Source organism: Sorex fumeus, unplaced genomic scaffold, assembly GCF_029834395.1.
Source record: "Sorex fumeus unplaced genomic scaffold, SorFum_2.1 ptg000024l, whole genome shotgun sequence".
Classification (NCBI taxonomy): Eukaryota; Metazoa; Chordata; class Mammalia; order Eulipotyphla; family Soricidae; genus Sorex; species Sorex fumeus.
In genome coordinates, this window is record NW_026606081.1 from 55,166,994 (window position 1) to 55,185,108 (window position 18,115).

Genomic DNA, 18,115 nt, shown 5'->3' on the forward strand with positions numbered 1-18,115 from the left:
AGCTCAGAGACAGGGTGACTTGGCTGGATCCTGCCGGATCCAGGGGCCCCTGCAATACTCCTGTGCCTCCCATGCCAATCACTGATGCTTAATAAACTGCTGCCGCCTGCCTGGTTATATTTTGTGTGTGATTTAAACATTAAATTTCAGAATGCAGTGCCCATGCAGAGCATGAGCAGATGGGCCCCGTGCAGGGTCTGGAGGCCATACCTGGTGGTACTTATGCCACTCCCGGCTCTGTCTCAAGGGGCCATGTGATGCTCAGGACTGAACCTGAGCCTGTCACTCTGAGTAGCAAGCAGAGGTAGGACACTCGGGGCCTCTGAGCAGGAAACAAGTGGAACAGACAGGTCTTAATCTGAGTTGGAATTCTTTTATTAGCATGAACCCAGGAGCCATGATATTAGCATAGTCCAGTAAAACAAGGAAGCAGCGATTTCAACAAGGACAAGTACATTAAGATTGTAAGTCGGGTTACAAGCCTCAAGATGACGCAGACGGGGTAGACAAGAAACCCCCAGCAGCCTGAGTCCCATCTGCAAAGCCACGGGTTTGCAATGCCACACAAGGGCCAGGGGAGAGTGAATCGCATGTGATGTGAGGACCAAGATGAGAGTGAGTGAGTGAGTTGAGTGAGTGAGTGACATGCTGGGTGAGAAGTGTCCACAAAGTCCGAGGCTCGGCACAAATCCTGGACTGGCAGCAGCTGGTGATGGGCTGTACTCTCTGGGCCCAGCACCCTGGAGAGCAGACAGGGTCCAGTGCTGGGCAGGGAAGGGCAGCCCCTCACTACAAAGTTGGGAGCCAGCGTGGCCACTTCTTAACCACAGCCCACATCGAGGCAGGCAGGCGGGCATGAGCAGCCACTTGGCTGCCATTCCCGGCAGGCACACATGTGCTTGTACCCTGCTGGGAAGCACCAAGCCACCCATACGTGAGAGTCCCAGGACATAGGGTGGAGTGGCCTCCCCTGGATCTCTGCACAGTGTGCCGCCTGCAGTTATCACACAGACACAGGTGAGCCTCTCGTTTGCACTCTCGGCTCTCAGGTCTTTATTCACACTCGGAAATTCATGGGAAGGACGCAATTCATGGGAAGGGTTTGCGCGTTACTAAGAAAAGTGCCGCCATCTCGGCTTCTGCGGGAGCTTTCCCAGGAAATTTCTCGGTGCCTGTTTTTTTTTTTTTTTTTTTGATGAATTCTGTCTTGTGCCATTATTATGTCAATATTCGGTTGTATTTATTACGTTTTCCATGAACCAAGGAAAACAAATTTTCTTTTAAAAAGTTAATTTTTCTCTTATTAATTCTGTATCATATTTACAGCTGAGGAAAAGTATTTTAACTGAAATGTAAAATGATTAAGAATGGCAAATGATACAGTCCACTGAAGAGTTTACAAAAATGTATACCAGATAGACATTTAATAAATAAAACAAGCACTAGGAAAAAGTCCTTTGAAAGCAGGCGGGGGCACCCCCTGTGCCCTGCGCAGACCTTTTGTAAGAACAGGCCAGATCTGAACATGGATTCTGTCGAGAAGCAAACCGAATTCACACAGAATAGGGGGTGGTGACCCCGGAGTGGGTGGTGCGGGGACCTGTCTGCAGGGCCTCAATCCAGATCTCTCACTCGGCGGCAGATTTCCTCTGTGAAGTCAGAGCACTTGGAATTGCCTCCCAAGTCTTTTGTTAAGCTCTGGGGAAAATAAAAGCAAAGGTAAGGAAGAATGCACGGCTGTTTTCAGGGAGCGCCTGAGACGAGGCCTGTTTGAGCCCTGGGGTAGAGGTCTCTCCCTTAAGCCCAGCACCCAGGACTGGGAAGGCCAATGTGTACGCGGTCACTTGGCAAGAACAGAAGCTTCTGTACAACGGGAAAGAGGAAGATTTCCAACTCCTTCCTCCCCCCACCCAGCAACAGAACAGGTCCGAAGAAAATGTTCAATTAATGGGCATCTAAATGAAAGCAACCTTGGGACTGGGACTGGAGCGAGAGGACAGAGGGAGGGCACTCGAGTGCCTTGCACATGGACAACTGGGCTCAATCCCCCTGACCCTATGTAGTCCCCCAAGTAGCACCAGGAGTAATTCCTGAGTGCAGATTCAGGAGTAACTCCTGAACATTGCCAGGTGTAACCCCAAAACAAAAATATAAATTACTTTTAAAGATTAAAAATAAATAAAAGCAACCTAAGCAGGGGTTTCATAAATTCTTGGGTGGGGGGTTAAGTTTAGTAAACTAGAGAGGCTGAGGAGAGACGACTCAGAAGGCTGACACTCTCTGGTCTGTGCTGGAGTAACTGTCAGCACCAAGCCGCGAATAGCCCCTGAGCACTACCAGGCATGACTGAAACTTCCTAAATTCCAAACACAACAAAAAGCAAGAGGATTTGGTTTGTTTTTGGAGGCTGAACTCTGAGGGAGGTGCAGTTGTGCCTCAGAGACACTTTTCTTTCAGGCTGTTAAAAACTAGCTCCGGTGTCTTGTATTTGTTCGTAAGAATTTAAAATTACAGACTCTAGAAAGGGAGAGGGGTGCCAAGGGAAGGGGACAGGGCGCTGGGCTGGGCAACAATGGAGTGGCCTCTACTGAAACGAAGCCCCAGCGCTGTTGCTGCTCAGCTGTGGCCACACCGAGGATGACTGGAACCCCTAGGCCAGGCCCAAAGCCTGGGTACTGGTGGGTGAAGGTAGACTGGGCGGTGAGCCCCCCACCCCCAGAAGCTGGTCTCTGCGCCTCTGATAAACTCCAGCAGCCACTTTGTGGAGCTTAGACAGAGAACTGGAGTTGGGAGACAGCTGAAAGGCCAAAACTATGCCCAACAAGCACGGGACCCCGTCATCACTGGGATGACCGAGTCCACCCAAAACAGCTTCTACTTAGTATCTATTAACAGTAGCTGTCCTGTTCTACCGTGCAGAGTATAAACAAGGTCTAATGACAAGGGGCATTTCTGTCCGTGGACAGCCCCAGATCCTGCAGCCTCGAGGCTAGAACCCCACTTGGCCATAGCTCCTAGCATGCACTGTAAGGGCTTGCTGTGGAAAGACCAGAGCTGCTCCCGGGAACCGAGTCTCAGGGGGCCGACCCCTCCAAACCCTGCTTCTGGCCCTTGGTGGTGAGGAACACACACGTGTGGGAACCCTGGGGTCACTTAGAGAGCCCACACCAATGACTTCCTGTCTGACAGTGGATGGGGTACTCATGTCCCCAGCAAAACCAGGTGGGCAGTGCCTCCCCACACCATAGGACAGCCGGTACCTTCCCGTCCTTGATTGTGGCGAAGCACGCTGTCTCGATCTTGGCGGCATGATCGAACAGGCCCATGTGACGCAGCATCATCACGGCACTGAGCAGCAGGGCTGTAGGGTTGGCCATGTCCTTGCCTGCGATGTCGGGGGCAGTGCCGTGGACCTGTGGAGGCAAGGATCAGTGCAGTCAGAGGGATAAACACGAAGTCTGCACTCAGCGACGGAAACAGGCATGTTCCAAGAATTAAGACTTAGGACAATGTTTTAAGAAAGTACAAAAATGAGGGTGGAAAAGAGCTTCAAGGACTGGAGCATGCATGCCGCAATCTCTGGATCTGCACTAGGAATAGTTCCTGAGCACCAGGGGTGGCCCCAGAAGAAAAAAAATTTAAAAAGCACTGGACCAGACAGTACAGCGGGCAGGATGCTGGCCTCGCAGGAGGCTGATCCAAGTTCAATCCCCAACACGCACACAGTCCCCTGAGCACGGCCAGGCGTGGCCCCAGAACAAAACGAAGAAAATCAAGAAGCACAAAAATGGGCTAACAACTTCTATTCAGTTCTTGATAAAAATACTGTAAGAGAAAGAACACACAGACACACAGTGACTAAGGGCTCAGAATCAGTAAGGGACAAGCAGCCATAAGAGGGGCAGGCCCCCCCCACCCCGCCATCCCCATCACAGGCCTTACCGACTCAAAGATGGCTACTCCATTGGCACCAATGTTGCCGCTGGGCGTCACTCCCAGCCCTCCGATCAGTCCGGCACACAGGTCGCTGTCAGGAACAAGAAAGCATGTCACCTGGGCCCAGACCTTGGTTTCAAATGCACTTGCAACTACGAGGAGCTGGAGTTCCGTGGACAGGGGGCAGGTCCAGGATGGTCCAAAGTGTCTAGTGGGCCAGCACACTGCTGACAGTCTGTGTCTGGTACACAGCAGCTGCCCACTGGCACTGACATGATGACAGCTGGAACCCCAAGTGCAAGAAAGCTGAGAGTTCATATGATCTCCCGCACAGGACCATGTGGACATGGCACATGCATAGAGGGGAAAGAACAGGAGGTTGGGGAGGCAGGTAGAGGTGGAAAGAGGAATGTGTGTTGAAATCTCAACATGTAGCAACACAGAGCCACAGACAGGGCACTCTTGGAGGGATTCTTGGAGCTTTTTGGTTTAAGCCTGAAATTATGGCAGAAGTTACCTAAGAAATCTAAAAAGCACCCTCCCACAGACCTAAGTACACCTAGGGAAATGCCAACGTCCATCACGGGTGAGGGGAGAGGGACGAGCAAGGAGCATGCAGCAGCAGAGCTCGCAGGCCAGCGAGGGGGCAAGCATGCAGTGTCCCGACCGCAGGCTCACCTGAGGATGTCTCCGTAGAGGTTCGGCATCACCAGCACATCGAACTGGGATGGGTCCTGCACCATCTGCAAAGTAGGTGCAGGACACTCAGAGGGGGGCCTGGGCACCAGAGCCCACAGGAGGACCAGCAAGAAGGTACATACTCACATTCAAACACACTGTGTCTAGGTACATCTCGTTAAACTTTATGTCTTTACAGTTTTCGGCAACTTCTCTGCATTTCTGCAGAAAAAGCCCATCTGACATTCGCCTGTATTTAATCAGAGAAAAATACTGAAAACAAAGACTTGCATGAAGAGAAGGATCAGAGAAGTTTAAGAAGGTAAGTTCCAGAAGGCAAGGTGTCTAATTACAGCAAAACTTGAGGGATGGGGTGGTATTACACCCAGCAATACTCAGGGGTCTGTGCTCAGAAATTACTCCCAGTGGTGCTCAGGAACCATATGGGATGCCAGGAATCGAAACCGGGTCAGCTGTGTGCAAAGCAAATGCACTCCCTGCTCTTTTGCTATGGCTCCAGTCCCAGCAAAACCAAGTTTTAATGAAAGAAGAACATAAAACTAAAAATGCTCTGTACACGCCCAGAAGCATAGAGGTGAGACAGAAGCATTTACTGCAGAAGATGCTACTCCAGCTTTCGGGTATAACCCGCAGAAGTGAAGAGTGTCATCATTATCGAACATGTTAAAATTATTCTAGAAGATGACATTCAACTACTGAGTTTTTTTTTTTTTTAAAAAAAACAAACTATCATTTTTTTTATTTATTTGCTTTTTGGGTCACACCTGGCGATGCTCAGGGCTTACCCCTGGCTCTGCACTCAGGAATTACTCCTGGCAGGGACCATATGCGGTGCTGGGAATCGAACCTGGGTTGGCCACGTGCAAGGCAAACGCCCTCCCCGCTATGTTATCGCTCCAGCCTCATCAACTAAAGTTTTAATGTCCAGGGGCTGGAGCAGTAGCACAGCGGGTAGGGCGTTTGCCTTACACGTGGCCAACCCGGGTTCGATTCCCAGCACCCCATATGGTCCCCTGAGCACCGCCAGGGGTAATTCCTGAGCACAGAGCAGGAGTAACCCCTGTGCATCACTGGGTATGACCCAAAAAGCAAAAAAAAAAAAAAAAAAAAGTTTTAATGTCCAATGCTGTTCTTAAGACTAGGAGAATGTGGCTTCTATACTTGGAGGGGCCAGGAGGGGAAGCAGGCTGCAGCATCACACACACACACACACACACACACACACACACACACACACACACACACACAGTGTGGTCTTTGCTGAGAGGCCAGAGCATCTGGAGACCTCCTGCCTCTACTTCCATTTCTTTTTTTTTTTGGTTTCTGAACTCAGGGCTTACTCCTGGAGGGCATCGAGGGACCATTATCTAGTGCAGGGATAAAACCAGAATCAGCCACATGCAAGGCAAACATCCTAACCATTGTCCTGTTTCTCTACCCCTGCCCTTGACAGTCATTCTTGGGGCCCTCAAGGATGTGGACTCCTGCCCCTTCAAAGTGTCCCAACCACTCACAGGTGAGGCATCTCACAGGAGGGTCAGGAGGGCCATAATTATGCGGCATCTGAGCACCAAGCACAGGGTACGTGCAGACAGGAGGGCAGGTGGGGCCTGTACCCCACCCCCCAGCTAGATGCAGTGAGACCCCTCCCCTCCGCAGAAAGCCCTGGCAGCCCTGGGACGCACATGATGTTGGCCTTGTGCACGGCAGTGACATTGCTCCGATGATTGTTCCGGGCATACTCAAAGGCGAACTCAGCGATGCGTTTGCTGGCCTCCTCGGTGATAAGCTTGATGCTCTGCACAACACCGTCCACTATCTGAAAGAGGAAGTACCATCTGGAGAGGGCAGCCAAGGCTCTGGCAGCAACACACAAGCCAGTGGCCAGGGACAGTGTGCAGGGCCCAGGAATGAGGTTCAAGCCCTGGGACACAGAAGTGGCCCCTGAGTGTCACCTGGGATCTGCTGGCCAATGAAGAAAAGCAGCCACACCTCCTCAGATAACCCAACCGGCCGACGCCCCAGCCCCCCCCAACTCAGCGTGAAGGATGGGGAGAGACACGCACTATGTGCTCGATGCCGCTGTACTCCCCCTCTGTGTTCTCCCGGATGGTGACGATGTTCACATCAGTGTAAGGAGTCTTGTAGCCTTCAATGGAGACGCAGGGCCGGACGTTGGCATACAGGTCAAATGTCTTCCGCAGCAGCAAATTCATAGAAGGGTGACCAGCTGCTATTGGGGTCTTCAAAGGGCCTGCATCAGAGAACAGCAGGTGACGCTGGCCACCCCAACCTTGCTTGCATCTGAGAACAGCAGGTGATGACGGGCACTCCTAGCCCCTGCAATGTGGCAGGCTGGGTGGGGGCGGGAGGGAAACTGGGGACATTGGTGGTAAGAAAGGTACACTGACAAAGTGACAGGCATTGGGACAGGCATGACTGAAACCCAATCATGAACAACTATGCATTTCAACGTGATTTAACAATAAACAAACAAACAAACAAACAAACAAATGAATAAAACCCTGAGTGGATACAAATGTAGCTCAGCAGGGCATTCTGAATATTACTTCCTTAAACCCTGTTAAGAGGCCACAGAAATGTACAGTGGGGAGGGCGCTTGCCCTGCATCCGGGTTTGAACCCTGGCACCCCTCATGGTCCCCCGAGAACCGCCAGGAGCTCTGAGCACCACCAGGTGAGAGCCAAAAAACAAACCAAACCCCCCCCAAAAAAATGGGTCATAAGTGAAAATACAAAATGTATGTGACAGATTTACCTAGTCAAAGGTAAATTTTATTTTGACACTATTTTATGTCAAAACATTTTATTTCGACACCAGTCAATAACTTTTTAACCTCCTCCTGAGGAAGAACAGAGCACTGCACTGAGTGAGTCCCATCCAGCAAATATAGGCCTTATTTAGCTCCACACATAAACTTTATTTATTTTTACTGAATCAACATGAGATACAGTTACACATGTTTGAATTTCAGTCATACAATGATCGAATGCCCACCCCTCCACCAGCGCACATTTTGTACCACCAATGTCCCCAGTATCCCCCCATCCCATCCCTCCCCGTCTCCACGGCAGACAATTTCCCCCATACTCTCTCTCTATTTTGGGGCATTATGATTTGCAATACAAATACTGAGAGGCTATCACGTTTGGTCTTTTATCTACTTTCAGCATACATCTCCCATCCCTAACCATCCCTCCAATCGTTACTGACTTAGTAATCCCTTCTCTATTCCAGCTACCTTCTCCCCCAGCTCATGAAGCAGGCTTCTGACTATGGAGCAACATTCCTGGCCCCTGTATCTACTGTCCTTGGGTGTCAAGTCTCATATTGTGTTATTTTATATTCCACAAATGCGCACGCACCAACTTTCTAAGCCGCAGAGAAACCAGCAGCTTCACCTCTGCAAGGCTCCCTACCTTTCAGGCCCATCTTGTTTTTGTCCATCGACTCCTTGGCTTCTGGAGGGATCATCCACTTCCCGCCAGGGCCCTGGATGGCTGTGACGTTCCGCTCCTCCCACTGAATGGGTGCCTGGAGGTGGAGCACAGGGCACGGTCACCCCTGAGCACTGAACAAGGCTGCCACCGGGCAGTGACCCTGGGCTATGCCGCTTGCTCTCAACGAACAAGGCTCAGGGGTCCTTACAATCCAGAAGGCTGTCCACACTGCCCTTTCCCGCCATCGCCCCAGTGGTCATCTGCCCTTTCCCAGTCCCCTGCTGCTGCTCTGAGGACACCTGGGTCCCTTCACAGGGATGTGGGCAGGGACAGAGACAAGGACAAGTCACTCATGACAGACCAAGTACGAGAAGACTTGATGTTTTAAAAGGTCAAGAAAAGCCTACGGACTCAGGTGAGAGAGCGGGGAGTGACTGCTACAAGGCATGGGGTGAGCTGGGGGTGGGGAAGTGGGGTTCTGGAGAGAATGTTTTAGAATAAGCTGTGGTGTTGGTGGGTCAACTCTGGAGACTCCCACTGGGTGCAGCAGCGGGAACTGAACAGTCATTTCAATGAAACCAGATAAAAAGGTGTGCAAGCACAGGGTGAAGGTCTACACTGAGAGCTACCTTTGCACCATGTTGTGGATGTCACACATCTGTGCTCCTGCAGGGCTCCCGGGTGCCTGCTCACAGGGGCCACTGTATGTGGCCCATACCTCAGCTCCCCTGGGGGACTCAGAGTCGACTTAGAAACTCACAACAGAGGGACCACATTTGACATTAACTCTAAGCATTTTAGGCTTCATCAGTGAACTGCCCCTTTTTCTCCTCCCAGAGAAGCTTACAGTGCTCTTGTGAGCACCTATAATCCTCTGAGGGACTGGAGCGATAGTACAGTGGGTAGGGCGTCTGTTTCGCACGCGGCCGACCTGGGTTCGATTCCCAGCATCCCGTATGGTCCCCAGAGCATCACCAGAAGTAACTCCTGAGTGCAGAGCCAGAAGTAACCCCTGAGCATCACCAGGTGTGACCCAAAAAGCCAAAAAAAGGGGAAAAAAATCCCGAGATTATCTTTAATCTTTCCTTTTTGTTTTACCCCTCATTGTCACAGTTCCCCAAGTCAGTTCCGGCTGCTTATAAGTCAAAACTTTCTGGTAATTCTGGACTTTTTATTTGTAGTGAATTACCTGCTTTTCTATTTCCCTTATGACCTTCTCATATTTTACTATAGAGCAATGTTATTCTTTGCTTAAAATCAGAAAGATTATTAATGCTGTGCTCCTAATATTTGGGAGTTGATTGACTGAAATATTTCTACTCCAACCCAAGCACAAAAACTTGTAAGTCCACAACTGTACCTTATGGTGTTTCGCTAATAAAAAAAAAAAAAAAGAGAGAGAGAGAAATGTATCTAATCCTGGGCATTGGTCATAATTACTAGACTCAGGCTTCAGTTGCTAGTTTCAAACACCCCAAAAGAGAGGTTCCGCCATGGGATTGGGATGGGCCGAAGCAAGCGGCAAAACTACCCTGGCATCAAAATGGAAAAGTCTAGAAAGCATAAAAGCACGGTCTTGACACAAGTTGTTATGACTTAAGAGACAGGACCCCCATGGGGAAGGACAAGCTGAAATGGCCTGAGAACTTAGTCTGGGATTTGTGGTAAAAGCCTGGCTTGCTTTCAGAGCTCAGAGAACTAAGTTTGGGGATCTTCATCTCTTACTCTGTTTATCCAAACGACTGCAAGTGTTAGTAAGAAGTAGAATTAATTGTTTGACTAATTGTTTGATGTACACAACTAGAGGGAAAAAGAAAAGCAACATAGATATTCCTGGGAGACAGAGGTCTCCTTGAGTTAATCTCCCCCAAACACTGCCTCTGCTGGAATGTTTTACTTCTGTAAATCACAGAGACATGCAGTCCTACACTTCTGCCCCCTTTAGGTGATCTAGAAGGATGCTAGCAGCTCTGCATTACACAGGTCATTTTCACCATCAGTTAGTGGCCCCCTGTCTCTTTGGGAAGACGTGGGGAGGACGGGAGGCAGCTCTTGGCCACTGAACACACACGTCGCACAACACCCACACTTAGTGAACTCATAGGGCCAGAGAAATAGTACAGCAAGGAGGGCACTTTCCTTACATGCAGCCAACCCAAGTTCGATCCCTGATACCCCATACAGGCCCTGAAGCCCACCAGGATGCAGCTCCAGGAGTAATCTGAGCATCACCGGGTGTAGCCCACAAAAGGAAAAACCCAAAATCAGGAACCTCACGTAAGAGCAGGTACCAGAGCTGCAACAGTGCTCTGCTGGGTAACCTCAGCAACCAGCTAGCTCAGCAGTGATGAGCAGCAACAATAAAAGTGTGGTGGCAAAGATTCACCGCATTGAAAGATAAGCTGCTGGAAATCTACTGTCTCATAGTTGAGAACTTGCCCAAAAAGGCTATTGAAAGAATCCAGCGGGGCTGGAGTGATAGCACAGCAGGTAGGGTGTTTGCCTTGCACGCGGCCAACCCGGGTTCAATTCCAAGCATCCCACATCGTCCCCCCAAGCCGCTAGGGGTGATTTCTGAGTGCAGAGCCAGGAGTAACCCCTGTGCATTGCCAGGTGTGACCCAAAAAGAAAAAAAAAAAAAGAAAGAAAGAAAGAATCTCGGTAATAATACAGCAGAGAAAGGACTTGACTTGGGAAGGTTCGATCCCCTGTACCCCACATGGTCCCCTCAGCACTGCCAGGAGTGACTCCTGAATATAGAGCTAGGAGTATCCCTTGAGCATTGCCAGGTATGGTCCAAAAATTGGGGGGGGGGGGGGGGGACTGAAAAAACAATCTGAAAAAACAACTTAAAAAAAAATAAATGCTTAACATCCTCTGTGTCAGTGAGATGGTCTATCCCACTGGGTTGGTGAGATAGTCTATCAGGGAATGTGTCGCTCTTGCATGCAGCCGACCTGGTTGGATCCCTGAGCACAGAGCCAGGAGGACTACCAGGTATGGCCCAAAAACCAAAATAAATAAATCTTCCATCCTTACAGCAGGTAAGGGTCAATCAAAGGTGATTAATGTTACTAGCTTACTCTGATTTTTTTTTTTTTTTTTGGCTTACCCGGCAATGCACAGGGGTTACTCCTGGCTCTGCGCTCAGGAATTACCCCTGGCAGTGCTCAGGGGACCATATGGGACGCTGGGAATCGAACCTGGGTTGGCTGTGTGCAAGGCAAACTCCCTACCCGCTGTGCTATTGCTCCAGCCCCACTATGATTATTTTTATTATTATTTTTAAAATTTCATATAGTTTTTTTTTATTATTTATTCTGATTACTTTGTAACTTGTACCAGGGGCTGGAGCGATAGCACCATGTAGAGGTTGTTTGCCTTGCATGCAACCAACCAGGGTTGTAGTCCAAGCATCCCATATGGTCCCCTGAGCAGTGCCAAGAGTAATTCCTGAGCATCACTGACTGACCAAAAAAGCAACCCCCTCAAAAAAAGAAGAAATCATGGCAAAGCTGTTGCTGACATGATTGATAATGACACAGCAAACCACTGAAGTAAAAATCTGCTAGGAACAGATCTCACTAACGTCACACAAACATGTATGACTCATCCTAAGAACCTCAATGATCTAAGGAAATGTGTGCACGCGCATCCATATATGTGTGAGTGTGTAGGACATTCATGAGCATCATGTGCATGTTTGTGCACTGACGAGATCAAATTCAAGACCACACATGTGAGGTATGTATGCACATGTGTGTGCTGTGCCAAGGATCAAGCCCAGGACCAAACATGTGAAGCACGGATTCCTCTACCTCGCTGGTCCCCAGACACTCCTTCGCAACATGTCCGTTATAAAAGGTATTTCTTGGGCCTACTTACTTTGGCAGCATCAAAAATCTTCATAACTGCGGCTGAAATTTCCGGGCCAATACCATCTCCGGGGATCAGAGTCACTGTCTGGCCCTGAAGACGAGAAACCACAGAAGCAGCCAGTAAGAACCGATCTTGTAAGGTCTTAGAAACTATGACCAGAAGATGCAGCCAGGAGGAGACCTCCTGGGCTCAGCCCGTGGGACAGAACGCAGAGGCTCCACCACCGTCCTCCCTACCTGACTGAACTTAGATAAAATAAGGCAGCGAGGAACTGGGCCCAGGGCTACTTCTCTTCACAGTCCAGTCTACAAAGCAAGAGCAGGCCCCTGCTGGGTCTCTCAGGAAGGCGAACATTCTTTTTACCAAAAGTTTCCGTTTCCCTCTGAGACCACTACCCGCAGCCCGAGGCCTGCTCTGCACTGAGGACCCCACTTCATGTGACAGCATCCCCTCCATCGCATCCATGACCTGAACCCACCCTGCAGGCATGAGACACCCCATGAAGAGCGTGTGAGAGGGTCCTGCACAGTGAGAGCTGGTCCCAGAAGGACAAGATGTTTACAAGGGACCAGCAGTGGGCTGTGCCAGGGCTTCAGACAAAAGCAGTGCAAGGCACGAAAGGGTATTAGGAGTGAAGAGTTGAGGAAATGGCTAAACAGTCTTGGCACCTGCTTCACATGCAGGAAGCCTGCATCTGACCCCCGGTATCACATGGGCCCCCGGCACCATAGCAGGAGCAGCCCCCAAGCACAGCCAGGGGTAGCCTGAAAGTCAAGAAATTAAATGCAAATAATAGCAAATGATATAATGAAGCAAAGATGCTACTCAGACCCTCTCCACGGCAAACCAGCCATGTCATGGTTTGGGGCTTCTCTGGGTCCGGCCCAGACAGGGCCCACCTTCTCCACATCATGGTTTGGGGGTTTCTCTGGGTCCAGTCCAGAAGGGGCTCAGCCTTCTCCACATCATGGTTTGGGGCTCCCCTGGGTCTGGCCCAGACAGCCTTCTCCAGACCCAACTATCTGTGCTGCATTTGTTCAAAATGATGCATCAGGCATCTCAGGTCTTTGCTCTGTGGTACTCAGTGGTCAGGCTGATGTACTATTGCTGACCTCCGTAGAAGTTTTCTTGGAAATTAGTTATCTCCTAAATTCTTTCAAGTATGATCCCCTTTTTGCTAGACTGGCCTGTTTCAACGGAGAAGCAGGACATGAAGCAACAGCAGAGAGAGCACTGGCCACCTCTGAGCTCCCCAAGTGCATGTGAACCCTCACAAGTCCTGACCTGAATCGTGGCCCCTCTGCATCCCAGAACTAGCAGAGACAGGAGCACTGCACCCTCTGCCTGTCCTGTCCCGAGCTTACAAACATATGTGACTTCCTCCCAGCATAGGGAGCAAAGGGGACAAAACACACCAGCAGCTTCTCTCTTCTGATGGGACTGCTGCTACACAGAAAGCAGGGATAATGAACACCAGGACAGGATGGCAGGAGGGTGAAACGATGAGGTTTTAAGTGTGGGCTCAACTCTGGAACACAGGACTGGGCCCTGTCACTGGTTTCCCGAGAAAAGCCGTCGGGGGAACCAGGGAGCTGCACCCCAATGAGCACCCGGGCTCTCCAGCGCCCCATCTACCAGGTCTGCAGAGGAAGCTCAAAGTAAAACCGCAAAGCATGTTTTGAAGCTTCTCAACAATTTTCTCAGCACTTATACCCGTCTTGAAAAAACAACTTTATTCAAATGTACTGTCAAAGAGTTAGGTTCATGGTCTTCTGTATTTCTGACCAAAGTCAAGAATCTTTGTGACAGGGGTGCAGAGCTAGCTAGAATATAGTTCTCCGAAAAGTGCAATTACTTAGTAGATATACGCATGTTTGCCAATAATTTTTAGGTACAAGCTAAACATATAGCCAATTTCCTCTAATGTTAAATTCATGAAGATTTAAAATATATATGTACTATACAATAAACATGTCAGAGCAACTTTCTTGAGAAACTTCTAAAAAAGAAAAATAAAAGACGGAATTATACTCACACCACCGGCCAAACCTCTCGTCACCTGTTTTTGGCTGCCGAATGCCCCCAGCAGTCGAGAGACCTACATTACAGGAAGACAGAACAGTCAAGCACAGAATCGGGCACAGCAGAGCGGAGGAACCAGGGCAATAGGGAACTTCTATGGAATGCTGTTTTTATCAATTAGTGTGACGTGGCAAACTACCATAGGTCTAAAGCAACAGCTTATCTGCTTTGAGAATTTTAGTGCAGTGTACTTTCAAGGTCAGCTTTATAAACAGGTGGTCAGAGATGTATGTGGAAGGCAGACAGAAGCTATACTTTTTGTTTCATTTTGGGGTCACACCTGATGATGCTCAGGGGTTACTCCTGGCTCTGGACTCAGGAATAACTCCTGGTAGTTCTCAGAGGACTTTATGGGATGCTGAGGGTCGAATCTGGGCTCATGCAAGGTCAACTGCCCTACCTGCTGCCCTATAGCTCTGACCCCAAAGCCGTATTTTCTTAGCCAAACTGGGCTTCTTCTCAGGTCAGAGTTTTCAAGTCCAACATTCTTAACTAGTGGTCACTAGTTAGTACAGTGGGGTAATCCAGATGATCCTTATAAACCTAGGGTCTGCAAGGGTCGCCTAGGGTGGTCCCCAGGAAGAGAACCTGGCTCTGCCAGCACCCCTTCAAGGGCGCTCCATGCTTACTTCCTCCCACGACGACAGAGAATGTACACTTTATACTAAAAAGCCTAAGAGAGTGTATTTCATACCATCTTGAGACCTGGCCATACAGAATAAAGTTTTCTTTTGTTTTTGGGTCAAACCCAGTGGTGCTGAGAGCTTACTACCTGCCTCTGTGCCCAGTGGTCACTCCTGGAGGTGCTCGGGGGACCATACAACAGTGTCCAGGATGGAACCCAGATTGGCTGCATGCAAGGCAACTGCCTTATCCACTATCTCTTGCCCCCCCACCCCCCAAAATAAGAACTTTAAATTATTTTCTTCTGAAAATATAGGCAACATGGTCATTACTTTTCTCATTAACTCACTGGGACAGGGACAAGATATCAAAACAAAACAGAAAAAGAACAGTCACGTATGTGACTTATTACTCTAGACGTCACCACTGGTTCTTTCTCCACCACCAGCAACATAGATTTTAAAGGCTCGCTCACTGGCACATATGCTGCCCAAGCCTATGTGCCGTTTGTGCCCACGTGGCTGCAAAATGTGGGTCCACATCTCCCCTTCCGAGATATGTACTTCCATGTTTTCCTGTCTAATTCTGCAATGTGCGTAGGGGCTCTCTCCACTTCTGCAGAAGCCCGCGTTCTCGCAAGTGTGTTCCTCTCTCTCACCTTCTCTCCCTCCTTCCTTTCTAAAAATCTCCAAATAAACTGTTTTACTTCAAAAAATAACAAATAAAGGCTGGCTCAGCGCACACACGCCATGATACACCAATGGAAAATAGGGGAGGAGCCCAGTCTCTCAGCCTTCTCTAACCGTGGCACCTCCAGACCTGTTTCCTTTGTGTCCCCGTCCTACTGGATGGTCCTCGAGTCACGTGGGATGGCCCCCCTCCTGACATGACTTTCCCCTGTGGCCCATTGCAATCCTCTGACTGGAGAAACAGTCTGAGAACAAAGGTCTTGAGAAGTTTTCAAGGTAACTTCCTGTTAGACATAAGAGAAAACCTGGGAGCTTGCCCCACCCTAAGTCACCCTTCCTGGGCCAGACCAGGGCAGCACAGCTGTCAGGGAGCCTCTGTGGTCATGGACTCTGGGCATGGTGCCCAGAACCCTCAAGAACCCTCTATGGACGGGCCCGTCATGGCACCCAGAACCCTCTATGGACAAGACAGCGCCCAAAAAGTGATACTGGGGCTAGACTGACAGGGGTCCTGGACAGTGATCATCTCAGTGGCTGACAGTTCAGAACCAAGGCAAAAGGCCGTGGGTCGTGTCTCACAAACAAACAAATGAGAGCTGGCTCCTGTTCCCCGCATAGATAAAATGCAAAGCCTGTGAGCACAAGACTTTCATTCCCCCCATTGTTTTATCTCCAGTGCCTAGAACAGGCTGGCAGTCCTGGCTTGTAATGGGTGCTCAGTGTTTTCTTGGGAACCGGAGGCCAGCGCCACCCTTGATCAGGTGGACTTCACCTAGCAAGGATCTACGGTGCTGGCCTGCTCTCTCCACAGACCTGCTTTCCCAGGCTCCTTTCTGCACAGTATGGACTGAGGAAGGTGGACAGCACAGAGGAGTCAGGACAAGCTGTGGACTGTTCACATCCAGGCATGCCAGGATGAGGGGCTCGGGCAGGCTCTGACACCGGATGAACCCCTGACCTCAGGCCCTGGGCTAACTTGCCTATAGCTCATTTCCATCTTCACCGTCTGACTCAAAAACATCAAGTGTAGTGTGGGACCAACAGCAGGGAGCCACAGAAGTGCAGCATCTCATAACCCGCCAAGACTTGAGAAACCTACCGTTGCTTGACACAAACTCTAGAAAGATAAAAGGCGTCCCAAAACTGCTTACACATTTTCTCAAATAAAGCCCTGAATGTGGTCAGACTTCTTCGTCAAGATCATGAACGATCGGTTTGAGGCTCTTCATATTCCCGGAGCGAACAGATGCTATTGGGCTACACTAGCACGCGACAGGGACAAATGGAGACGTTACTGGCGCCCGCTCGAGCAAATTGACGACTAACGGGAAGTTAAGTGATTAAGTTAAGCCCTGAATGGACCCCAAGAGAGAAATTGACCGGAGCCCACATCTGGATCAGCACCTCTCAAAGCGAGCATTAGCCTCTGAGGCTCTTCTGCTCCAGCTCAACCCCTGCCACGTGAAGACTTCTCTAGGGCGTCGAGTACAAAGGGCTTGGCTGCCACCGGTGGATGGGGATCTCTACGTCCTGGGCTAAGGGACAGGTTGGGAGTGGGGGGGAAGAAGGCAATCCCCGAACAATTTCTTACCGGAAAGAGTATTTGGGCCGCCCTTTAATCTCAAAACACAGGAGAGAAAAAGCAGAGAGACATTAAATCGCTTATGGCACATCTTTGGGGACCACTCCTTCAAAGTCACAAGAGACTTCCGAGCTTCCTGCTCCTGCACCGGTGATTCGTGTGACCTTGGCCATGGCACAGGCATCATGGGACAGAGAGCAGGGGCAGCCCGGGGTCCCCCTCCACGTGGGGAACCCGCTTCCGGTGTGACCTTGAGCCCGGTGCGGACCCCGGTGCCGGGCAGGGGCGCGGCCTGGGCCCCTCCAGGTTTCCCGGACGCCGGCCCCGCCCTCCCGAGCTCGGGTTGCAACTGGAAGGTGCGCGGCGGCGGCGCCGGGTGCCCTTTGGAGGGGACACAGCTGCCAGCACGCGGGCCGGGCTCCAAGGGGAACCCCGGCAGCAGGAGGCCCGGGATTCCCTCACCGGGGAAGCCGCGCAGCTCCTGCGCGCAGCCGGAAGCGCCCGGGGCTCAGGGTGCTGCGGGCCCGGGTGGGCTCAGGGTGCTGCTGGGCACCCGGGGGTGCCGAGAGCCCAGGTCCTGGGGCACTTGGCGCCCTGACTCCCCACTCGCTCCGGCCGCGCCCCGTCGTGACCTTGACGCCGACCCCGCCCGGACACCGCCGGGGGCGAGCACCGGCCCCGCGCGCGAGGACCGAGGCGGCACCGACTCTGCCGCCGCCCGGCCCGCGGCCGCCCGCCCTGTCCGCGCCGCTCACCTTGGAGATCCACGCGGGCCCGGCCATCGCGTCCCTCTGACCGCGGCGACAGCGGGGACAGCACTGCGCAGCCGTGCGCCCCGCCCCCGGCCCGCCCCGGCCCGCCTCCGCGCCGGCGCCGCCAATAGCAGAGCGCGTCCTGACGTGATGCAAGCGGAGCGCGCCGCGCACCCGGAAGCCGGGGGGCGCCTTTCCGGAAGCTCCGCCTCCTGCCGGCCCCGGCGCCGCGCGCGTGCGCGGACCGCTCTGGGTCCGCGTTCGCCGGCCCTGGCGCACGCCCGCCTGCCGAGACTCCCTACTGTGTCTTCCTGAGAGTTGGCCAAGGGACTGGCGCCCCATGAGGGATGGTAGTATCCCGCGCACCCGTTGTGGAAGGGTCACGCCACCCCCCAGAGCCTCGGAGCCCCT

At 51.3% G+C, this 18,115-nt stretch overlaps 1 protein-coding gene across 1 annotated transcript; it reads right to left on the minus strand.

The window, feature by feature from the left end:
- Positions 1–359: 359 nt before the first annotated feature.
- IDH3A (isocitrate dehydrogenase (NAD(+)) 3 catalytic subunit alpha) lies at positions 360–17,799 on the minus strand. Its single transcript, XM_056114168.1, has 11 exons — positions 17,708–17,799; positions 14,011–14,073; positions 11,982–12,065; positions 8,076–8,190; positions 6,702–6,889; positions 6,321–6,454; positions 4,762–4,864; positions 4,615–4,679; positions 3,943–4,027; positions 3,261–3,413; positions 360–1,698 (listed from the first exon to the last, which is right to left on the minus strand). The coding sequence occupies exons 1-11, from the start codon at positions 17,732–17,734 to the stop codon at positions 1,615–1,617; spliced, it is 1,101 nt and encodes a 366-aa protein (XP_055970143.1). The 5' UTR covers positions 17,735–17,799; the 3' UTR covers positions 360–1,614.
- Between the last annotated feature and the right edge of the window lie 316 nt (positions 17,800–18,115).